Source organism: Scyliorhinus canicula, chromosome 4, assembly GCF_902713615.1.
Source record: "Scyliorhinus canicula chromosome 4, sScyCan1.1, whole genome shotgun sequence".
In the NCBI taxonomy this organism is placed as follows: Eukaryota; Metazoa; Chordata; class Chondrichthyes; order Carcharhiniformes; family Scyliorhinidae; genus Scyliorhinus; species Scyliorhinus canicula.
Genome location: NC_052149.1, coordinates 56,030,223 through 56,056,238, shown reverse-complemented (window position 1 = coordinate 56,056,238; position 26,016 = coordinate 56,030,223). Strand labels below are relative to the sequence as shown.

Sequence of the window (26,016 nt, the reverse complement as noted above, 5' to 3'; positions counted from 1 at the left end):
CCAAGGCAGGCCAGCAGCATGGTTCGATTCCCGTAACAGCCTTCCCGAACAGGCGGCGGAATGTGGCGACTGGGGGCTTTTCACAGTAACTTTATTGAAGCCTACTCGTGACAATAAGCGATTTTCAGTTTTCATTTAATTTCAAACTGGCTGGCCTTATCATAGCATCTTTTTTGAACAAGGTTGTAACCTTGCAATTCTCAAGTCCTCTAGCACCACCCCCGAGTATAAGGCGGCCTGAAAAATTATGGCTAGTTCCTCCACAATTCTCACTCTGACTTCTTTCACCATCCTTGGATGCATCTCATCTGGTTCTGGTACCTTATTAACTTCAATTATAAACAACATATCCAATACCTCCCCCATATTAATTTTTAATCTTTCAAGTGTCTGAATTATCTCCTCTTTCACCATGACCTGGACAGCATCTTCTTCCTTGGTGAAGACAGATGCAAAATATTAATTTGGTATTTTAGATATGCCCCCCACCTCCAAGCATAAACCCCCTTTTTGTCCCTTGTCAGCCCTACTCATATTTTTACCACTATTTTACTTATATATGCCTTTATTTATATGCTTGAGATTCCTTTTTATGTCAGCAGCCAGTTGGTTCAAAGATAAGTAAAGCACGATATAAATGCATGTCTTTCTTCCTTTTTTAATTCAAGCCAGTAATACTGAGAGCCAATATATTATCATTCCATCATCAACGAATGGTATTTCTTCAAGCAATCAAAAATCCAACAAATGATTTTGTTTGAGCAGTCATTGATAAGTTTCAATTTCATTTGAATTTTTATTTAAAGTAAAAAATTGCTTCTTCTAAAATGTATGCATTTTAGGTGCTCTTATTAAATTAGTTTCTCTTCAATCCTTCAAGAAGTAATTTAAATAGACCTTCATAGGAATTACCCAGCGTAAATTTCAACTTCTGATGGGCAACTCCACTGGAAGAACAAGGAGACAATATAAACAAGGGTTTATCAGGGAAAGACACAGCCGAGGTGAACGTGCACAAATTGTTGAAGGTGACAAACCCGAATAGTTACCTAGAAAATATGAGACTAACCAATTCCAGTCCAACTCATGGGTATCTACAGAACTGACTCTCTCTTTCCACTACTCAACTACACCCTTAACACCCCTAACCTCCTGCCCTGAGGCACGAACTAGCCCTGAACCACCCTGACCTGGCCAACACCTCAAACAAATCCCAGGTTTCCTGAACACCCCTCTAACTGGAGCCGACCATCCGCTGCCTGATCTGACTATCCCTCTGACTAGACCCGACTAAACCCTGAAACAACCTGCTATCCCACTCACAACCACCTCACCTACCTTATCCACTACCAACCACCTAACACCTCTAAACACCCACCAGCTCACTCAACTGTCACCTCACACACCTGCCATCTGACCCACCTACAACCTCACACATCTGCCATTCTACCCATCTACCGTCATATCCATCTGCCACCATACCTACCTGCCACCCTATCCGCCTGCCACCTCACCCACCTGGCACCCTACCCACAGACCTGACCTTTCTATCATTTCACCCATTCACTAAAATTAATCTTTTAATCAACATTCTCACTGGACATTTAAAATTATGATATGCCAGCAGTGCCATAAGAAAGGAGCATGTCCTGCTTTCCCCCAATGCTACTTTGTTATGATGGAGTTCTTCAAGGGATACATTTCAAGAGAAGCCATGCTTGGAATACCTGGCAAAAATGTAAAGCAGAAAGATTTTTTTTGAGGCAGAAAGATTTGAGCACATTCACAATCCGACAACATTTGCTGCTCTGTGTAAGATTTACGCCAAAATCTCTTGGTCAAACACACTTATGAGACCAAAATAGAACCCGGATATTCCTCTGATCGACAAGTTAACAATAGGTCTGTTATGAAAGGCAGGCTTATCTTCGAGTTGAGAGTGGGGGTCGAGAACTCCAAGCCCCATCAGACCTCAGGGTTCTGGGGAACAGGGTTCTGTCCAGGAACAGGCTGTAGATGCAAAATTCAGCAATGTGAGCTCTTTGGGCCGAGGATGGGCCGAGTGCACCTGTAGAAAAAGAAAACAGTACAAAAACCTGGTCACGTGACCAGGACCAGAGCACCATTGAAGACAGGAGATGGAGAGATCTCAAAGGGAGAGGAGAAATACCAAAAGAAGAGTCCCAGACAAATGACAGGGGTAGGAAGAGGTCCCAGTTCAGCAAAAAAAGATAGTAATGAGAAAAGAGTGAAGGGAAAAATCCTTGCAATCAGAGGGGGCAGCAAAACGTTGGTGCAATGGTACTCCTAGTCTGCTTGACATGGCTGTGGCTTGTGAGTTGGTGCTTGAGGGCAATTTAAGGAAGCATGGGGAATAGAGTTCCAGGAGACAAGATTGAAATCTTGCGAAGTAGACCGTTGTTCAGGCTGTCTGAGTTGGAGCATGTCGTGGAGACAATTGCCAGGCAAGATCTTCAAAGGTGAAAACAGGAAACCCTCGTGAGAGAGACAGAGGTCAGGATTTTCTCTAATATCGGCAAAGGTCGATAGTGGGCGGAAAAAGTGGTGTTGAAGCCCCTGGTACCAATAATGGCTTTCTCCACTGTATCATTCGGGATATAGAAAAAAAATAAGGGACCAACCCCACCAGTAACTCTGTTTTTGAAGATTGGGGTGCCATTTCTAAAGGCTCGACCAGTGAACCATGCAGCCCCCCACCATGCAACTACCCACAGTGCTGTCCAGGCACTTCCACTGGGAACTGCCCGAGCGCCATAGTTCCCGGGCATGACTCTCTTCCCCCCAAGCGATGTACTCACCAGAGCTCCTCTGGAAGGTCTGCTTGCCAGGTGCACACCTTCAGAGACAAGTCTGGTTTCATGCCAGTCTACCCTTGGGCCAACATGTGTGGTCTTTCTTATGAGGGAGGGGAAAGATTCAGGTGCAGAGGCCTGATAATTATATGCAAATGTATGGAAATAATGTTTTCCTAGTTGAACGTTGTCATGGGCGGGGACAATCACATGAGGCATTTGTCATGAAATATGATTCAGACATCTTGCAAGATCTCCCAATCCCATTGCAGAATATGCCTGATGAAAACAGGAGCAGAAATTCCCATTCAGAATTTCAAAGAGATTGGTTGACTCAGTGTTTACTGGGTAGGTTGTTGAGAATCCATGAACTGTGTCTTGGTCGCATTTACTATTTATTTTCCAGTGTGTTGTCCTCAACTGCAGTTTGTCTCTTAATTCACATGTACCTCATATTTACCCTGAATGTTAGAGCATAAGATGATTGTTATAAATTGTTTTATCTGTCTGATCTTGTATATTTAAGTTTATTTTTGTTTATTCAAAAGCTGTGGAAGCTTATGGCTTTATTCACTGAACAGTCTTGTATCTCAAACTTTGTTTATATGTGGGGTTCTGCTCTAATTGTTCTGAAAATATATAGCTCCCTGTTGGTGTACAATGTTTCAAGGTGTTCTTATATTTTGTTTTTTTTTAAATAATGTCTCTTCTCTCTGGGTGGAGGCCGCCCTGCTAACCGAAGAGTTAGCTAACAGGGGTTGTGTTGACGGGTTGACTGCAACTCATTATAGTAGTTCTGTTTAAGATAATGAAATGAAATGAAAATCGCTTATTGTCACGAGTAGGCTTCAATTAAGTTACTGTGAAAAGCCCCTAGTCACCACATTCCCGCGCCTGTCCGGGGAGGCTGGTATGGGAATTGAACCGTGCTGCTGGCCTGCTTTAAAAGCCAGCGATTTAGCTCCGTGAGCTAAACCAGCCCCTAATGAGCTTAGTGTCTTGTTTTGTTTAGGTCTATTAGAAGCAGGGCTTAAGTGTTTATGTTCCCGGGCTGTTATCTGTATGTGTATTTGAGTGTGGCGAGGGCAAGGGGGGAAGGGGTGGGGGTAGTTTGCTGCCAGTGACTGCAGATTTGTCTTTGTTTAGTCTTGTGAGTGGGTTTGGCGGCTATCTTGGGTGGACCTGGTTGCTGTACCTTTTATTATTTGTTAAACAATCCCTCTTGGTGAAAATGGCTGACTCCGAATTGAGGGGAGTAGGGGGGAGGTGGCCGGCCCCCGCACCAATTTGTTTGGTCACCTGGAATATTAGGAGGTTGAATGGCCCAGTGAAAATGTCAATGGTATTTTCTCACATTAAGAGTTTAAAGTCCAACATGGTGCTTGTGCAAGAGACTCACCTGCTGGTCAGAGACCAGACGAGGTTGCGGAAAGGGTGGATGGGACAAGTTTTTCATTCAGCCTTTGATGGTAGAGCCCGGGGTGCGGCAACATTAATCAATAAAAGGGTTCAATTTTCTGCCACTAAGATATTGGTTGACTTCAGAGGTAGACATGTTATTGTCTGTGGCTCTTTGGCGGGCACCTCAAAGGTTCTGTTTAATATCTATGTTCCAAACTGGGACGTTATGAATTTTATTAATAAGCTGCTGGCCTCCATACCCAATTTAGATTCATATCAGCTGATTTTGGATGGCGGCTTAAATTGTGTCTGGATCCCAGTCTGTATTGGTCTGAGCCCAAGTTTCTGATTCCATCAGGGGTGGTCAGAGCTTTGTTCTTTTTCATGAAACAGATTGGGAGTGGGGGGGGGGGGGCAGATATGTGACTCTTTTTGTACCCAGGTGATAATGATTTTAGTTTTTCTCACATGTGCACCAAGTATACTCACGTATTTTTTGTGGTGGACAGATCTCTCCTCACTTTTGTGGAGATGGTGGTTTACTCGGTGATTGCGATTTTGGACCATGCCCCACACCATGTTAGGTGAATTGAACATTCTGAATTCTCCCTCAGTGGAGAACTCCATCATGGAGTTTTGATACGGCATTTTTAGCAGACAAGAGACTTTGTGAACGAATGTCCACCGCCATTAAGGAATATATTGAGTTTAATAAAAGTGAGTCTATGTCACCTTCAACATTGTGGAAGCCCTGAAGGTGGATTTCAGGGGGCGAGATAATTTCCTGAAAAGTGCACATGGTAAAGACAGCAAGGGCGGAGCAACAGAAGCTGGTGGTCTCCATTCTTGAGGTGGACCACCAGTACTCACTCGCCCAACCCCGGAGTTTTTTGCAAGTAGGGAAAAGCTGCAGACACAATTTGAGATATTATCAACGCATAGGGCGGTGGGCCAGTTGCATCGCTCAAGGGGTATGTTTTATAAACACGGGGGAAAGGCCAGTTGCCTCTTAGCTCAGCAGCTGAAGTGACAGGTGGCTTCCCAGAAGATCGTACAGGTACGTGACTCGGACGATAGCACAATTTCTGCCTTGCCTCAGGTCAATGCAGTTTTTAAAATGTTTTATTGGGGTCTCCAGATATCGGAGCCTCCAGTTGAGAGTTTGGTCATGATGGATTTTTTGGATAGATTACCCATTCCAGCTGTGGAGGGGGAGTGGCGTAAGAAGTTGGAATCCCCACTAGGCCCAGAGGAAATTATGAAATGCATTGGGTTGATGCAGATTGTTAAAGCTCCTGGCCCTAATGGCTTCCCTACTGAATTTTATAAGTTTGCGGAGCAATTGGTGACCCTAATTCTAGCTATGTTTCATGACTCACTATGCCAGGGCTTGTTCCCTCTGCCCTTGATTCTCAAGAAGGACAAATATCCAACAGAGTGTGGGTCAGATTGATCTATTTCACTTATAGAACATAGAACAGTACAGCACAGAACAGGCCCTTCGGCCCTCGATGTTGTGCCGAGCCATGATCACCCTACTCAAACCCACGTATCCACCCTATACCCATAACCCAACAACCCCCCCCCCCCCCCAACCTTACTTTTTTAGGACACTACGGGCAATTTTAGCATGGCCAATCCACCTAACCCACACATCTTTGGACTGTGGGAGGAAACCGGAGCACCCGGAGGAAACCCACGCACACACAGGGAGGACGTGCAGACTCCGCACAGACAGTGACCCAGCCGGGAATCGAACCTGGGACCCTGGAGCTGTGAAGCATTTATGTTAACCGCCTTTGTCTGCCAGTGGATTTGGACTCGTCGTTAAAGTCATGGAAGGGGAAGGGCTTGGAGAGGTTTGGGGACCTGTTTGTGGAGGGAAGGTTTGCCAGTTTTAAGGAGCTGTCAGAGAAATATTGACTGTCTGGTTCCAGTCTTTTTCGATACTTTCAGATTTGCGATTTTTCGCGCAAGGCTTTTCCCTCTTGACACCATCTGTTGAAGAGGATTTTGTCTTTGGCCAGGTCTGACGGGGGGGACTGTTTCATGCATATACAGCCAGATCATATCATTGGCTTTTCACAGTAACTTCATTGCAGTGTTAATGTAAGCCTACTTGTCACAATAAAGATTATTATTATAGAGTCAGCTACGTTTATGAGGTGAAGGCGAACTGTGAGGATGAGTTAGGTCTCATTTTGAATGTTGAGATATGAAGCAAGGCCCTTTATAGGGTCAACTCTACGTCTTCATGGGCTTGGCTTAGTCTGATCCAATTCAAGCGAGGATGAGCGGATTCTTCTCTGGGGTGGATGATAAGTGTGAGTGATGTACTCGAAGGACGGCTAACAGCACCTAAATGTTCTGGACTTGTCCAAAGTTAGTAAGCTTTTGAGTCTCTTTCTTCAACACCATGTCAGAGATACTCAATGTTGACATTTCCGTGGACATTTTCGGGGTGTCAGGCTCATGGTTCTGCGGACGGGGGTGAAGGCAGATGCCCTCGCCTTTGCTTCATTAATAGCCTGGAGCCAGGTTCTGTTTGGGTGGAGGTCTCCTACTCCGTCCAGTGCCTCAGCTTGGTTTGGCAACCTAATGTCGTTCTTGTATTTGGAGAAGGTCAAGTACATCTTTACGATGTTCTCCCCATGTCTGCGTGGGTTTCCTCCGGCTGCTCCAGCTGCCTACCACAAGTCCCGAAAAACATGCTTGTTAGGTGAATTGGACATTCTGAATACTCCCTCCATGTACCCGAACAAGTGCCAGAGTGTGGCGACTAGGAGATTTTGTCAGTAACTTCAATGCAGTGTTGATGTAAGCCTACTTGTGACACTAATAAAGATTATTATTAGAGCTTGTTCTATTGCATAACCTAGTCAAGCTACAGCCTCTCCTTGCCCTCCTATGTCTTTCTGGACTGTTGCGACAGCATCTCTCCTTTCCATGACCAGGGGTTCTGTCATCAGTATATAATTGTTTCCTAGTGCCAGAGTCACTCCCAGATCCACTATGGGGACTTAGGCTGCATTTCCTTGCTTTCCACTATTTCATCTCATTCTGCCAGACCACAGTTCTTACCTCTTGTTCATCATCCTGGACATGAAGTCAACATTTGAATTTATCAGTAGTTTCCCCTCCTCTCCCTATAATAGTCACATTGCTCCATCCACCAAACTCTTCTGATATGTACAACCACCCATTACTGATTTTAGGCCCTATTCAGTGTATCGATATCATCTTGCTTCACCTACCATATTCTGTTCCTCTTAACTGTAAAACATATAAGTATGTAGAGGTACAGGGTGCCTCACTGCCTTTTATTCATTTCTCAGATTCTGAAAGTTTGCAATCAATCCCCATTAACCGATATGAATGAATCTTAATAGTTTGACTACGATGTTGAAGAACCACTGTCATTCCATCACACCCTATCACCTTACCTGGACTTCTGCACTCTTCCTGACCCTCTCTTTTATGGTATACTCCAGGATGAAGGCTTATCTGAGACGGTCTTATACTTTGCAATGAATGTCTCCAAATTTTCTCTGAGAATTCTGCCTCGAATGATACCTTTCTCTCTTCATGTGGAGCATTCAAGTGCATAAAAAAAAAATGGAACTCATTCTAGTCCCTTCTCAGGCTGAGGGATTATCACACAGCACAGCGGGTATTTTACATCCTCCCATCGACCAATTGATGCAGACTATAGCCTCCAAACATCTGCAGCAAACTCTCAGCATGGATTACCCATGCCAGGGCAGATGTAGTTTGGTTGATCGGCCAAGTTCTTACAGAATGTCTCATCAATCAGCATTACAGAGTCCAGTGCTGAAAGGACTTTCAGCAGCTGTGTTCAGAACATATGTTCATATTTTCCAGCAAGTCTTGTTATTTGCCACACCCCAACCTCCGTGCAAACACACGCATACAGTCGGTTAGAAATTTACATGGTGCGCCCAGTCCTAAGCCTCTCCATTTTTCCATGATTTTATCCAGAAATACCCCTTTCCCTTCCCATGTATTACTGTAGACAATCTGGTTGCCATGTCTATAAAATGGAAACTGAAATGATTCTGGCCAGGCACCACACCTTTAAAAACCATTATTTCATTAAAGTCTCATGCCAATGGGAAATGTACACTAAGCCATGGTGCTATCCTGATATATTTTTTATATATACCACTAATCTCATTGAACATTGTTGCTCATCAACCATCCCTGCATCCTTTAGTAAGATTTTTAATTTATACCAAGAGGGATGAAAAATTGGCAATATAACTTTAAGAGAATGTGTTTTTTTTCTCTCAAATGCCTATCATGTGATGCAATTTACACTTCTTTAACGCTCTGATTAGAAATGCCAGGCTTTGTTAAGGGGATGTAATCATGTCCTCATTGGAAGGTCAGTAGATTTGCAGTTTACTCAAAGACAATTGCTTTGTCATGTTCCATTAACAATTTAATTTGTGCCTTTTTCATGGAAGGTTTGTTCAGCAGTGACAGTATGTCACCAGAGATTATCGCTGGAATAATGAAGACACTTACTCCCATGATTTTTCTAGGAATCGGCATCCTTTTCAGTGACTTCACTGTGTTGTCATCCCTGAAGCTGAAACAAGTAGACCTCTCATATTTCATGGCCTTACTTCAATCTTTACTACTGAGTGAATCTAAATAATACTGTAACCAATCTATTCCACATACTCTCAAGGAGCAACCACTATTCAACATGGCACATTTAAAAGAACCCATGACTCATACATGCATTATCAGGCTGATACTTTGAGTGACGTATACAATGGCTTCAGACTGGCCACCATCATCAATTTCCGCATTGTGTGTCATAAATTGCGTTGAATATTTGGTTTGGGCAATTTAGCAGAACAATATTTTAAATCACATCTGAAACACCTGTTAACACTGACCTAGACATCCCAGGAGTTCATTTGTCTGTCATTTCTATTTCCATATCTGCTAAACATGCCTTCATTTTAATTTGTTTTGTCTATAATTCCTCTATTGTACTGATTGATGCCTGCACATCCGATCTGCACACTCTCAAAAATCTGAAATTATTCAGGTCTTATCCTCTGTGCCATGAAATGGTAGGATGCTAGTAAAATGAATGTATTTTTTCTTGCACATGTAAAATCAAACTGCCATGTACTTTGTAAACCATGTCTGGGTAGCAACAAAGAGAAAGGAAGGATCAGGAAAGAATAGGGAACAGGGTGTTTTTTTGCAATTGATACATTTAGTGATCAGAGTGCTGAAGAAGCAACAGCAAGAGAGAAGCAGCCAATCTCAGGTTTGAACACTCACCCACATAACATCAGTGGGGTTTCAGAACATTTGTGGTACCACAAAATGTTCCTTCAAGACTGCTGGAAATTACAGCTTCTGCAAGAATTTTTTTAACCATCCAAACAGTGCCTTTTTCTGAGAATCTAACTGCAGTTAAGACTTTTCATTTTTTTCATTTCACTTAGCACCTATCCATGTACAACACCTTAGACAATCTAACAATGGGAGAACTGAACAAGTAATTTCCAAACTGAATTTCTGTAATCCTTTATATAGTCGATTAAAGTCCATGCCTTGATGATCTAATAGATGATCTTTCTTGTACATTTCATACATAAAGATTAATAGAAATGCCAAACCTTCATCAGTATCCAACAGATCAGCTTCCAGTTCACAAAATACTTTGCTTCTAATCTGATCTTTGTTAATAAGCAACAGTACCAAGGCCATATCTTTATTTTTGGTAAGGACGCAACTCCTGTCCACTTCATTTTTCCACAGGTCATAAAGTTTGAATTTCGAGAACTTCAGTGGGTAATCCTGATTTGCTTCCAGCCATTCTTCAAAAATGTAGCTCAGATTATCATCTTCTCTCTGAAAAATAATTCTAGTTTCCAATCTTCACTTTTAGGCAATCATCCTCTGCTACCATGTTAAATCAGTCCAAAGCCAGTTGGTAAAGTAGGAAATCAGACCCCAATTTTTTTACTTAATATTAAAATTAATTTATAGAATGCAGCAGTACATATGTCTGCCTCCTCCCTCATAAACACCCTAATATTCCAATTATCCCTATTTATATGCTCTTTATAAACCAACAAAATATAGAAATTAACTCAAACAAATTCACAGCCCTTAAAAGGGGTACTGTAACAAAAAGACAAAACTTTGAAGGAAATTTATCAAATTAAATTAAGATAATGCCCACACCATTTGCTCCCTCTCCAAGCGTGATTGTAGGAATAGGGGAAGACAGTGCAGTATAATAATGGCCCCCTCCATAATCTGCTGCCTAGACCTGTTAATGGCTACCATGACCAGGCCCAGGAAGAGGCCCACAAGTAGGTCCTCTGATCTGTAAGTGCTCCCCCCCCCCCCCCCCCCCCCCCCCACACACACACACCCTGCAATCCGGTGGCCAAAGACCAGGAGCGTGGGAATGAAGTGCAACTAAAACCCGAGGAGCAGCCCTTTCAATTAATAGAAAAGGAGCTGCAACCTTTATACACATGGAACACGGACTCCCGAAGCCACAGGAATACAATCTTGATCATCTGTTACAAGGTACTGCTTCACGTAAAACCCTCCACCATAAATCTCCGATGGTAAAGAGGAGGATTGCCACACAGACAGCACTCCACTGGAGGCCCCACCACCTCTGGACAGTAAGTTGCTGGATACCATTCAGTAGGTCTTAACAAGGTCTTCATAGTCTAAAGTAAGTTAACTGTGTATTTATTACAACAGCTATCTATATACAGCAAATAGTTTAAGTTAGGAGCTGTCTCTATGCTTGATTGTGCACATGTCTCTGTCCAACACTAACCGGCCACTAGTTGCAGGTCATGTGTTCTCGTACATCACTGTGTGGGCAGCCCATGCTAACCCGATATGTTTTGGATCCTTACACCACAGACTAAATGCCACAGCATGTCTGGACAGTTGACAGGGGCAAGGCAGTAAAGGGTGTGCAGCAAGCAGCCCACAGGAGATACCGCTCCATGCAGAACGGAAAGGCACAGAGGGAATTTCTGTGAGACATCTCAGATTATAGGGCTGAGATTTCCAAATGCGATTTCGGGATGTGAAATGTGAAATTCAGTCCCAACAAGGGTCAATTCAGACAGAAGTTTACTGCACGCTTGAACCGTCTCGACACCTCTTGCACAGTCAGGGCTCAGCAATACAGATTTTTTAGTTATTTATTTTTAAAAATAAATTTAGAGTACCCAATTATTTTTTTCCAATTAAGGGGTAATTCAGCATGACCAATTTGCCTAACCTGCACATCTATGGGTTGTGATGGTGAGATTCCGCAGACAAGGGAAGAATGTACAAAATCCACACGGATAGTGACCCGGTGCCAGGATCGGACTTGGGTCCTCAGCGCAGTGAGTCAGTAGTGCTAATCACTGTGCCACCATGCTGCCCCAGTGCCATGGTTTTAAGGCTGTGAATAGCTTTGGCCACGAGCTGGACATTAGCAGACTTGCAACACACGAGTTCTTGCGGCGCCACTTAGCCCATTCCTCCAGCATGTTCCCGGCTCTGGTCACCCCAGCAGCCTAAGCCCTCTCTTCTGTCAGCCACATGAACCCATACTGATGGAAGTGTGATTCCTGAGCTGTAGCTCTCAGACGATAGCTGCTACTCCTGATAGAGAGAACTTCGGCATTTGGCAGCTATGTTCCAGACTTGGATCAGTTCCTGGTATAGACAGGCAACCCATGCAAGGAAGCACTGAGACCTTCCAGGTCTAGAAACAGGAGCTGCACGCCATAATTGGGACCATACACCCGGTGGAAGCAGTACGTCTTTAATAGTCTCTATATGTCTAATTTCTAAGTGCTTCATTAAATAATGCCCTTCACCGTGTATCCTTAACATTGATAATATGATTAACGTACCATTAACATGATCTAGGGTAGAGGGGATCATCGTTAGTCTTCGCATGGGGCAAATGGTAGGCTATTAGACTTGCATAATATGAAGGCATCATGGAAATTCCTGGGTGATAGCATGATACCTGCAAGAACCTTTAGGGCAGCTCGGTAGCATTGTGGTTAGCACAATTGCTTCACAGCTCCAGGGACCCAGGTTCGATTCCGGCTTGGGTCACTGTCTGTGCGGAGTCTGCACATCCTCCCCGTGTGTGCGCGGGTTTCCTCCCACAGTCCAAAGATGTGCAGGTTGGGCGGATTGGCCTTGATAAATTTCCCTTAGTGTCCAAAATTGCCCTTCGTGTTGGGTGGGGTTACTGGGTTATGGGGATAGGGTGGAGGTGTGGGCTTGGATAGGGTGCTCTTTCCAAGAGCCGGCGTAGACTCGATGGGCTGAATGGCCTCCTTCTGCACTGTAAATTCTATGATAAAAAACCTCTTCTTGAGGCTGCACATGAGCTCAACATGGAGTGGAAACCCTTGCGCTTAACTAAAGATCCTGACTGGTCAAGGGTAGCTCTCAATTATAGAATGGTTACAACTCAAAAGGAGACTTCTCCTGTTGACTCTATGATAACTCTCTGCAAGAGCATCTTAGATAGTGCCATTCCCCAGAACTTACCCCATAGCTTTGCAAATGTCTTACCTTCAGGTACCTTTCCCATTTTCTTCTTAAAGCCACAAGTGAATCTGCCTCCGCCACGCTCTCAAGCATTGCAGTGCAAATTCTGGCCACTTGCTTTATAAAACATTTTTCTCAAGTCACTTTTGGTTCTTTTTCCACTTTCCTTAAATCTTCATCCTTTGGTTCTCAATCCTTTCACCATGGTAACAGTTTCTTTCCATCTACTTTGTCTAGATTTTGAACACCTCAATAAAATCTCCTTTCAACCTTTTTTCCTCTAAGGAGAACACCAGTTGCTTCAATTTATACAAGAAACGTAAGTATCTCATTCATGTTAGAATTCTCATAAATATTTTCTGCATCTTCCATACTGTATCCTCCATAAAGCCTTCACATTCTTCTTAAAGTGTTGTGCCCAAAATGGGACACGGTAATCTGGCTGAGGTCAAACGAGTGTTTTATAAAAGTTCATCATAGCTTTCTCACTTTTGGACTCTAGGTCTCTCTTTGTAAAGCCCAGGGTCTCATTTGCCCTTTTAACCACTCTCTTAATTTTCCCTACCACTACAACAACTTGTGTACATACACCCAAAGGTGTTTCCGTTTCAGTAGCTAAGCAGTGACAAGACATTTAACAAAATATTTTATAATTCTCCACAAAGATATATTCTATTAAGAAGGACTTAATAAGAAAGATAAAACAACCGTGCCTAACTCAGGAAATGAAGGATAGTATCAAACTGAAAGAAAAGCTCGTCAAAGATTACTGGTAGGCCAGAAGATTAGGAAAATGTTAGAAACTAGCAAAGGATGACCAAAGAAAGTAATAAAATTGATTATGAGATTAAGTTAACAGGAGACAGACATTAAAAGCTTCTACAGGTTTATGAAAAAGAAAAGAATACCTAAAGTTAACACTGACTGGGCGAGAGATGGGAATTACAAATGGGAAACAAAGAAATGGCAGAGAATTTGAAGAAATATTTTCTATTGATCTTCACGGTAGAGTCAATGCATTGTTATGAAAGTTTTTGGAGTTCTTTGAGGCTATAATGAGCAGGGTGGATAAAGAAGAACCAGTGTAAATAATAGATTTCCAAAGAGTATTTTAGAAGGTGCCACATAAAAGGTTACTGCAAATGGTAAGAGCACATGGTATTTGGGATAATATACTACCAAGAATAAAGGATTTGCTAATTAATAGAAAACAGAGTGAGTAAAATGGGTCATTCCCAGCTTGACAAACTATAACCAGTGGAGTGTCACATGGATCAGTGTTTCCCCCCTCATGGGGATGTACCTAAACTGTAAACAAATAAATAATCTTTATTGTCACAAGTAGGCTTATATTGATACTGCAATGAAGTTACTGTGAAAAGCCCCGAGCCGCCACATTCCGGCACCTCTTCGAGTACACAAACGAAGAACTCATAATTCTCAGCTGGTACGTGAACTGAACCCACACTGCTGGCCTTGTTCTGCATCACAGACTAGCTGTCTAGCCCACTGAGCTAAACCAGCCCAGATCCTGTTCCTGAGCCAGCTCCTTTTTAAAAGCAGCCCATTCTTCGGTTACAATAAGAGAAGATCAAACCATCGCCTCTTCACATTCAATGGCATTACCATCACTGTTCCCTACTGAAACTTGATTTATTCACTGCCCAAATCTATATCCAGCAATTCCTCCTTCCTTGGTTGGCCTGAAACATACTTATCAAGAAGCATTTCCTGAACACATTTCAAACACTTTTTCCCTCTCTACCCTTTAACACTTTTCCTATCCCGGTCTATATTAAGATAATTAAAATTCTTCATTATCATTCCTCTATCATTCTTGCACCCTCTCTGCAATTTCCCTGCAAATTTGCTTCCCCAACCAAATAGAATCTTGACCCATCCAGGATATCCTCTCTCACCAGCACTGTAATATTCCGCTCAATTAATACTGCCGCCCTCCTCCTTTCTTTCCATCCACATCTTTGCTGAATACATTGGATCCAAGAATATACAGTAGTCCAAGCCCTTTTGAGTCAGGTCTCCATTATCACCACAACATAATTTCTTAAGTAACTATTTGCACTTCCAGCTCATAAACCTTTGACCATGATTTTGGTGTTTTCATACATTCACTGCAAACCTAATTTAGATCTTGTTGCATTGTCTTAGTCTGACCCCACCGAATACCTTATTGTTTCTTATGTTATGGGCCAGGGCTTAGAAACTCCAAAGTGTATTATGAAGCTCACCTGACTCATAACTGTTATGTTGAATTTGGCTAGGATGGGTACAAGAGCCTTCACTTCAGGTGTGATTCATCAGACATCCTAGGCGCTTTTATCAAAACAATGCTGATTATAAGAATGTAGTTAACATATATAAAACACAGCAAGAATTTGTTATCAATTACAAACATGAAACAACACACAACGGCTCCAGTAATCTATGTATATAACTCTTAATGAATCGCCCTTAGTAGCTGTTCCAATTCATTACAAAACAATAAACCCAAACCCCTTTCAAGGGCGTGGCCCAGCACACTGTAATTTCACCTGAATGGGACTGGTCCTTTCCCTGAGATTCTGATCCAGTTCCAACCAGCAGATTCTAAACTCCCTCCGGAAAGCAGCTCTATCTTTAAAGTTACCAAGGCAGTTTGCCACACCCAATGTGCTTTCAGTTCCCGAGAACACCTTCAAAATGAAAAAAGGGAAACATTGCTTCTCTTCTGCAGTCCAAAGCAACAAACCGAAACTGAAACCCAAACACTAAAAACCCCTCTCGCCTGACAGCCACAGCCCAGCTCCACCCACAAATGACATCACTGAAGCTGTGCTACAAGTCATGTGGTAAGACCAAACCTTTCTGAAAGAGACACTCACATGACACTTACTGTAGTACTATCTGTCTCTCCCAATCCTTTGTGCACCTTGTTTCCACTTTCTTTACATTCCAGTTCCCCTCCCTCAGCCAAATTAGTTTGAACCCTCCCCAACACCACTAGAAAACTACCCCACAGGGTCATTTGGCCTGGCTCTGTTGCGGAGCAGCCTATCCAGCCAGTTTAGTTCCCACTTCCCCTGCCTTGATGTCCCAGAAACCCAAAGCATGCACCGCCCCACCCTACTTTCCAGCACAAATTCTCAAGCTGCACATATTTATCTGCTCTGTCCTCCTTCCTATTTCTATACTATATTTCTATTTTCAGCCCAGTAATTTAAACAAAAATCAGTCAGAATATGCACATGAAAAACAAATAATTGTTCTGCAACCCAAGTCTAGCGTAGCCTAGGCACGGTTTTAGGAAAAACAAACTTGCCTATCATTTGCGCCTCCCCTCTCAATTGGAATCCAGAGGAAAGACATACAAGTCGAGGCCTAGTCAGTTGCAGGAGTTACCAGAATTTGACAGAAACATCAACTGCCTGATGGGACTCTGCATCAGATATCCTTGGCTTTTCTCCCCAAGCCATTAATACTTGATGTTGACAATCTCGAAAGCATTGACTGTCAGGAATCAAATCACCACTGATGGAGATCAAGGTGTGCAAAGAAAGTAGCTCCAGGTCACCACATCACACCTCCAGGTTGCCACCTTCATCATCTGAGCCCTCATTGCTTCCTGGCCGCCTGAATCACCTTTGCCTTTCTTTCATTCACCCCAGCTTATTTCTGGTTCCCTGCATTCTCGGTTGATTGTGATGTTGCCACGGTGTCACTACTTGATTTCTCCTGTTTAATTTAGTTCCTGGAGCTGCTGCTGGTGTCTCCAGCTGGGTCCAGGTTAATTTGCTCATGCCACAAAAATAATTTTTTCAAATACAGTTGGTTCGCTCTAAATTTACGGTACCACCCAGCTGGTCTCATGCTGTTCCTGCTCTCGCACCCACTACTCCTTTCTCCTCCCGTTGGTTTCACTCTGTTCCTGCTCTCGCACCCACTACTCCTTTCTCCTCCCGCTGGTTTCACTCTGTTCCTGCTCTCGCACCCACTACTCCTTTCTCCTCCCGCTGGTTTCACTCTGTTCCTGATCTTGCAGCCACTACTCCTTTCTCCTCCCTCTGGTTTCACTCTGTCCCTGCTCTCGCACCCACTACTCCTTTCTCCTCCCGCTGGTTTCACTCTGTTCCTGCTCTCGCACCCACTACTCCTTTCTCCTCCCGCTGGTTTCACTCTGTTCCTGCTCTCGCACCCACTACTCCTTTCTCCACCCGCTGGTTTCACTCTGTTCCTGCTCTCGTACACACTACTCCTTTCTCCCCCCGCTGGTTTCACTCTGTTCCTGCTCTCGCACCCACTATTCCTTTCTCCTCCCGCTGGTTTCACTCTGTTCCTGATCTTGCAGCCACTACTCCTTTCTCCTCCCGCTGGTTTCACTCTGTTCCTGCTCTCGCGGCCACTACTCCTTTCTCCTCCCGCTGGTTTCACTCTGTTCCTGCTCTCGCACCCACTACTCCTTTCTCCTCTCGCTGGTTTCACTCTGTTCCTGCTCTCGCGGCCACTACTCCTTTCTCCTCCCGCTGGTTTCACTCTGTTCCTGCTCTTGCACACACTACTACTTTCTCCTCCCGCTGGTTTCACTCTGTTCCTGCTCTCGCACCCACTACTCCTTTCTCCTCCCGCTGGTCTCGCTCTGTTCCTGCTCTCGCGGCCACTACTCCTTTCTCCTCCCGCTGGTTTCACTCTGTTCCTGCTCTCGCACCCACTACTCCTTTCTCCTCCCTCTGGTTTCACTCTGTTCCTGCTCTCGCGGCCACTACTCCTTTCTCCTCTCGCTGGTTTCACTCTGTTCCTGCTCTCGCGGCCACTAGTCCTTTAACCCCCCCCTGCTGGTCTCGCTCTGTTCCTGCTCTCGCTGCCACTGCTCAATTATCCTCCCCGCAGGTCTCGCTCAGTTTCTGCTCTTACTGCCACTGCTTCTTTATCCTTCCACTTTTTCTTGCTTTATTCCTGCTCTCAAAGTCACTGCTGCTTTAACATCCCCACTGGTCTCACTCTGTTCCTGCGTTCACTGCACTGGGCACTTCAGCGGAATGGAAGAATCATAAGGCAGCCTGAACCAGACAGCTAATGGGATGCCAAAGGCGCCACTCCAAGGATACTAATAAGAGAAACATGAAGACGGTGGCATGGTGGCGCAGTGGTTAGCATTTCTGCGCTGAAAGCAGGTGTGATCGTGGCCATGAAAACGGCCGTAAACTCTGTGGTATTCAGCCCATCGGCCTGCGGAGAATCGCTGTTCGCCGTAAAAAACGGCGAGCAGCGATTCGTGTCGGGGGCGGCCGGAGGGGGGGAGAATAGTGGGAGGCCGTGAAAATTGTCGGGAAGGCCCGCCCGCTATTCTCCAACCCGTCATGGGCAGCGGAGAATCGCGCCCCTTGTGTGGGATGATGTGCACTACCACAATGACCAGTGACTACAGCCAACGCCAAAAAAACCCACAATATCACATGGAAACTTCATGTGTAGCACTTCTGGCAGAACATGCCTCTCAAGAATTGAATCATAGAATCCCTACAGTGCAGCAGGAGGCCAACTTGGTCCATTGAGTCTGCACTGACCCTTCAGAAGAGCACCCTACCTAGGCCGAATCATCCGCCCTAACCCCGTAATCCCACCCAACATTTGAACACTAAGCGACAATTTATCATGACCAATCCACCTCACCGAAACATCTTTGGACTGTGGGAGGAAACCGGAGCACCCAGAGGAAACCCACGCAGAAACGGGGAGAACATAGAACATAGAAAAATACAGCACAGAACGGCCCTTCGGCCCACGATGTTGTGCCGAATTTTTGTCCTAGATTAAGAACAAATTAATCGACACCCCATCATCCTACCGTAATCCATGTACCTATCCAATAGCCGCTTGAAGGTCCCTAATGTTTCTGACTCAACTACTTCCACAAGCAGTGCATTCCATGCCCCCACTACTCTCTGGGTAAAGAATCTACCTCTGACATCCCCCAGAATGTGCTCCAATTATCCAAATATCTGAAGCCCTCCCTCCTACAACATTCCTGCAGCCACGTGTTCAACTGCACTCTCTCCATACTCCTAGCCTTGCTATCACGTGGCACCGGCAACAAACCAGAGATGACAACTCGGTCTGTCCTGGCTTTTAACTTCCAGCCTAACTCCCTAAACTCGTTTATTACATCGACACCCCTTTTCCTACCTACGTCGTTGGTACCAATGTGCACCACGACTTCTGGTTGCTCCCCCTCCCCCTTAAGGATCCTGAAGACACGATCCGAGACATCCCTGGCTCTGGCACCCGGGAGGCAACATACCTTCCGGGAGTCTCGCTCGCGACAACAGAATCTCCTATCTATTCCCCGAACCATTGATTCTCCTATCACTATTGCGTTTCTATTCTCCCCACTTCCCTTCTGAGCCCCAGAGCCAGACTCAGTGTCAGAGAACTGGCCGCTAGGGCCTTCCCCGGTAGGTCATCCCCCTCAACAGCATCCAAAACGGTATACTTGTTTTGAAGGGGAATGGCCACAAGGGATCCCTGAACTGTCTACCCGTTTGTTTTCTTTCCCCTGACTGTAACCCAGCTACTCTTGTCCTGTACCTTGGGTGTGGCTACCTCCCTGTAACTCTTCTCTATTACCCCCTCTGCCTCCCGGATGATCTGAAGTTCATCCATCTCCAGCTCCCGTTCCCTGACACGGTCTCTGAGGAGATAGAGTTGGGTGCACTTCCCGCAGGTATAGTCAGCGGGGAAACCGGTGGAGCCCTCACCACCCACATCCTACAGGAAGAGCATGCAACTGCCCTAGCCTCCATCCCCTCTTACCTTACAGAATACAGCTGCACTGTGGACCAACTGGAACTCCGCCCTCCGACTCTGTTCCCAGTCAGCTGTACTCTCTGTAAACTCCCGGCTCCCTTCACGCTCTTTGAGGAAATGAAGGAAATGAAATGAAAGGAGCACTTACTCCCTCCACACATAACTCCCTCGGTCACCAAACTCTCACTATAGCACTCAAATGCACCCAAATTCAGCACTCAGGGAGAATGTGCAAACTCCACCCAGACAATCACCCAAGGTCAGAATCGACCACGGGTCCCTGGCGCTGTGAGGCAACAAAGAACAACAAACAACATAGAACAATCAGCACAGGAACAGGCCCTTTGGCCCTGCAAGCCTACGCCGACCATGGTACCTGCCTAAACTAAAACCGCCTGTACTTATGGAGTCCGTATCCTTCCATTCCCCCTATTCATATATTCGTCGAGATGCCCCTTAAATGCTGCTATCATACCTGCTCCCACCACCTCCCCAGGCAGCGCGTTCCATATATTTATCGCCCTCTGTGTAAAAACAATTGCCTCGCACATCAGGGCCACCCACTCGCCACTGTGCCACTCGCCCCAATTGGTCTTCAAAACCATCAGCAAAGGTGCACCAAATGAAGACTCCTTACCTAAATGAACATACTAATTAGGAGCAGGCGTAAGTCATTCAGCCCCTTGAGTCTGCCCTGCTATTTAATAAGAACATGGCAAGTTCCATCGTAAACTCAAATCTGTATCTCACCTACCCCTGATAACCTATCACCCCCTTTCTGACCAAGAATCCATCCATCTCTGCCTTAAATATGTTCAAATTCTGTTTCCACCACCTTTTTTGGAGGAAAGTTCATAGGACTCAAGATCTCCTGAGATAATTTTTTCTTTTTGCTTCATCTCCGTTTTAAATGGACGGCTTTTGTTTTTAAACACTGACCCCTATTTGTATATTTGTATGTTCTCCCGTAAGAGGAAACATCGTCTCCACATTCTCCCTGTCAAGACCCCTCAGGATCTTATATTTCAATCAAGTTGGCTCTTGCACTTCTATAGCACAGTGGATATAAGCTTTCCAACCTTTCCTCATAAGACCAACCCACATTCCACGTATAGTCAGGTAAACCTTTTCTGAACTGCTTCCAATGCATATGCATTCTTCTTTAAATAAGGTGACCAACACTGTAAAGGGTACTCCAGTTGTGGTCTCACCAATGCCCTGTACAAGTGAAGCATAGCCTCCCTACTTTTGTAACCAATTCCCCTCACAATAAATAATAACATTCTATTAGCTTTCCTAATTACTTGTTGTGCCTGCATATTAGTCTTTTATAATTCATCCAGATCCCCCTGAACTTCAGAGTTCGCAATCCCTCACCATTTAGCTAATATATTATTCCTGCTAAAATGGTCAATTTTATATTTTCCCACATTATGTTCCATTTGCCAGATCTTTGCCCACTCGCTTAACCTATCCATTTCTTTTTGTACCCTCCTTATATCCTCTTCACAACTTACTTTCCTACCCATCTTTGTGTCATCAGCAAATTTGACAACCATCCCTTCAGACTCTTCATCCAAATCATTTGTATAAATTGTAAACAATTGAAGACCTGGTATTGGTCCCTGCGGCACACCACTCATTACATCGTTCCAACCTGAAAAAGATCCATTTATGCCCATTCTTTGCTTCCTTCTAGCCAGCCAATCTTCTATCTGTGCCAATACGGTACCCCTAAATGGACTGTTTGGTGTGTGGGGCAGTGCCAGCCTGGCACTTGGGCATTGCCAGCACACTGCCCTGCCCTGTCCCCGATCACCTGGAGTCTCCAATGGCCTCAGAGACCCCCGGCATGGTCATCACATCTAGTTTCCATTTTTGGATACCAATACTAATTTGCACTGGCTTCACGCTGCACCGGTGGGGCCAGTGAATCTATCATCTCATAGATGGAAGAATAACGCAAAGTACAACAAAGGAGGCTGATATTTGTATTTTGTTTCCCCATTTGTTTAAATGGGGATGCGTATATAAGCCCAGGAACTGCATTTGGCTAGTTTTCTTTCTGTTTACTGTTTTCAATTCAAATACATACATGGGAGTGTCATAAAACATTCTTATTCGCAAAGTACATAGGTATTCGTTTGTACCCACTTAGGGGAGCAATTTTCTTTTTGATTTGTCATCAACAATGTCACATTCATGTTGTGAAGTATAAGCACATGGAGAACATAAACATTTTCAATTGGGCATTTTGAATGTATTGAATTATAAAATATTGATTTAAGAATAAAGGTGGAAACACAAGTTAAAGAAAACATATTAAAAGTTCCTACTCTATTATTCTTTAGATGCATATTTATATGACAAGGAACACTTGAGGCTGAAACTATGAATGAAACATTAATCTATAAACAGCGTTATAGTGCCCCAAGCTCTGAGTTCTGATGTTATTGTGAAGGAAGTATACAGTAATATGCTTACCACACTTAGACCAAGCAAATCTCTTCTGAAGTAATCCATATTCCTTCTATCCAGGTTATCTAGGTAGTGTTGCAGGCGAGTATAGGTGTAAGGATAGCAGTAAGCAAACTGGTATATTTCATTGTCCCGATCAAAGCAAAAGGCAAATGACATTACGTAGTTTTTCCGATGATCTGGACAGCGGTAGTAATAGACATTTTTTGAAGGAAGTCGTTGCCTGCCAAATAATAGCAATCAAATAAATAAATTATATTAAATCAGAGAACTGGACATCAAAAATTAATTATAATCGCTCAAAAAATCTACAATTCAACTTTAGCGAGGCTTTACACTTGTATATTTCTCAGGCATTTTATAAGCATGCATGACAATATATGGGATCTGCAAATAATTAAAGATTAACAATAAATAGTTCACACATGTCTCAAGTTCCGCATCACTGAGAGACCACAGTAGGCAACACCATATTACAACATGGATGGCAGCAGGGGAAGCTCCTAAAATATATTAGGTGCTATTCTCCAGCCTCATTGCACTCTCGCTCAAGCGTAACGAGGCCGGTGAATGGCGGGAGAGGCCAAAAATGAGATCCGCACCAGGCGCCAAACAGTTTGCGATGCAACCGGCCCGCTCCCGTATGCGAAATCGGGGTCTCGTCATAATGTGGCGCGAAACCAATTATCACCACGTAAGCCCTATTTCCATACAATTAATGAGAGCCACCCCATATCCAATGGCCTCCTGTCATTCAGTGGTTTCCCCAGCAAATGCTCACGCTTACGCCGATTAGTACTCCTTTTTAAAAACGTAAACCTGGTGGGGAGCCAAGGAGGTGATTAGTCATCATTGATCACAGGCAAAGAGCCGGGGGTGCTGGGCTTGCCACCCCAGTGCTTGGTAGGGGGTGGGGGACCCTGCGCAGCGGTGGGCCACCATGGGGGGATGGTAGGTTGCGCTGGGGGGGGGGGGGGGGGGGGGGGGGGCAACCAGGGTGGAACAGCTTACAGCACCGCCATGCCAATCCACGGATCATGTGTACCCGCTCCGCAGGCAACACTTGCCCTACCCATCTGCCGAACGACCACCCATAACCCAGACCGACTTCTGAGACCTCCAGCTGCGTAGCTGAAGGCTATTGCTAATAGGGAATTGGCAATCGTGATTAAGTGAGGACTTCACACATGCAAAGTGGATTCGCGTGCGTAGGCGCGCCATGTAGCGTGTGGGAGTCATTGCCTAGCATCCCAATCACACACTGATACCTGGAAACTGTGCTTGAACACTGCGGTGGCAACACCACGCACGCAGCAGCCAACATCCAGGGGATGGGACATAGCTCCACGACCGGAGGGTTGGTGAGTGCCATGGGGAGGGGGTGGGATGCCTGGAGAGATGGGCCAAGGGTCCGAGGGTCAGCTCACCTTACGGAAGGAAGTAACAGAGGCAATGCTTGTGCAAAAAGGTGTTTAATGTGTTGTACAAACCCCACTCCCGCCTGCTGACTGGGAGATGTGGCCTCTTCAGAAGGATGGAACTCGGGGGAGCTGGTGGCCACTGTGACCACTCCATGGGACGGGTCCGGCTTGGCGCCCAGTGCCCCTCCTCGCAGTCTTTGTCCATGGGGCGCTGGGGTTAATTTTCAGATGTAGGGGCAGCTGGTTCGAACTCCGGCTGCACCTGCATCACCTAGCTCTGCCAGCCCTGGTGGTTCCTCATAGTCCGCACCATTGTGTCAACGCCCTCGGTGATGCTTCGCATTGACTGGGCCACGCTCTGCAACCCTTCAGCCATGCCCACCTGCGACAGGGACAAGCTCCGCAGCACTTCAGCCATTCCCATCATGTCCCGCAGAACCTCATCAAGATCAGTCTGGTACTGGGTGACATCCCGAAGTGAATCGGACATTCTGCCAAGGCCCTCGGCCATGGCCTTCACTGACTGCACGACGCCCTGGACACCTTCATTCATGGTGCTGATGTCGTACACCAGGCTCTCCACTACGGTCGCCACCCTTGAAGTTTTGGCCTTGCTGCCAGTCATTGCCGGCGCCATCTCCAGCGCCCTTAGCCTCTGGGACTCCTCCAAGTAGCTATGGATCTGCTAGTGCGATGCAGTCATCTCCCTCTGGACGTCCAGGTTGGTTCCTATCATCTCCATCAGCTCCAGGCAACTCTGTTCCACAGGCTCAGCATCAGGCGGGACCTAGCTGGGTTCTGGGATCCAGCAGCCTTCCAACTGTTGTTTCATCTGGGGGTTCCTGCCTCCACCTGATGTGTATCGTAAGAAGTCTTACAACACCAGGTTAAAGTCCAACAGGTTTGTTTTGAATCACTAGCTTTCAGAGCGTGCTCCTTCCTCAGCTGAATCCCCCAGAGCTACATTCAAAATACTCAATTGTTTTATGACACTCCACCCAGGTGGTTCTTCACCTCTTCAGTGTCCGCCAGCCTCCGCGTGGGTAACATAGAACATAGAACAGAACAGGCCCCTCGGCCCTCAATGTTGTGCCGAGCCATGATCACCCTACTCAAACCCACGTATCCACCCTATACCCGTAACCCAACAACCCCCTCCTTAACCTTACTTTTATTAGGACACTACGGGCAATTTAGCATGGCCAATCCACCTAACCCGCACATCTTTGGACTGTGGGAGGAAACCGGAGCACCCGGAGGAAACCCACGCACACAGGGGGAGGACGTGCAGACTCCACACAGACAGTGACCCAGCGGGGAATCGAACCTGGGACCCTGGAGCTGTGAAGCATTTATGCTAACCACCATGCTACCCTGCTGCCCCAGTTCTGTCCTCGCTACCCCCCGTCATCTCCATGGCAGGCTCCTTGAAGGAGGTGAGGAGTTTTATGTCTGGCACCATTCCGCAAGTCTGGGCCCTCTCCCGATGATTATGGGAGAGCTTTTCCATAGTCTCCCAAATGGAGAATCCAGCCCACTGTCTATAAACTTAAGCACGGAGATCATGGGATTTGAGTAGAATGTGGATAATGTCATTCATGGGAGGAGCCAGGTCTGGGAGAGTCAGTTTTGAGTTAGTTTTAGACTTGGCTGTGTGTTGAAAATCAGCTTCTGCAAAAGGCCGGCCGGTTATGCAGTAGTCTGACACAGTAAAGAATCTGCAGGCTGGTTCCTGACAGGATCTCTCCCTCTACAAGCGGTTATTTAACAGAAAGTGTACAGCAGGTAGCCTTTTGTTTACTAACTCTATTTAAAAGTGTTTTTTGATCTGTGATAGATTTTGCTTGATTAGAGAGAAAGAAGGTATCAGTTAAAAATGAATGTTCCTTTTCATTGTTCAGCATTGTTTAACGGGTAGAAACATAGAAAAAAATAGGAGCAGGAGGAGGCCATTCAGCCCTTCAAACCCGCTCCGCCATTCATTATGATCATGGTTGATCATCCAACTCAATAGACTAATCCCGCTTTCCCCGATATCATTTGATCCCCTTTACCCTAAGTATATATCTAACTCCTTCTTGAAATGATACAATGTTTTGGACTCAACTACTTCCTGCAGTAACAAATTCCACAGGCTCACCACTCTTTGGGTTAAGAAATTTCTCCTAATCTCTATCCTAAATGGTCTACCCCGGATCCTCAGACTGTGCCCCCTGGTTCTGGACACACCCACCATCGGGAACAGCCTTCCTGCATCTACCCTGTCAGACCTGTAGGTTTCTATGAGATACCCCCTCATTCTTCTGAATTCCAAAAATACAATCCTAACCGATTCAATCGCTTCTCGTACGTCAGTCCTGCCATCCCAGGAATCAGTCTGGTAAATCTTTGCTGCACTCCCTCGATAGCTAGAACATCCTTCCTCAGATCAGGACCCTAAAACGGCACACAATATTTCAGGTGTGGCCTCACCAAGGCCTTGTATAATTGCAGCAAAACATCCCTGCTCCTGT

General features: G+C 45.2%; 1 protein-coding gene across 2 annotated transcripts in view; it reads right to left on the bottom strand.

Moving 5' to 3' along the window:
• agbl4 (ATP/GTP binding protein-like 4) overlaps nucleotides 1-26,016 on the bottom strand; it is a 1,113,401-nt gene that overhangs the window by 725,093 nt on the left and 362,292 nt on the right. For both annotated transcript variants that reach the window (XM_038794298.1, XM_038794299.1), the window contains exon 5: nucleotides 22,089-22,305. In XM_038794298.1, the coding sequence (XP_038650226.1) occupies nucleotides 22,089-22,305 (217 nt within the window). The remainder of the gene's footprint in view (nucleotides 1-22,088; nucleotides 22,306-26,016) is intronic.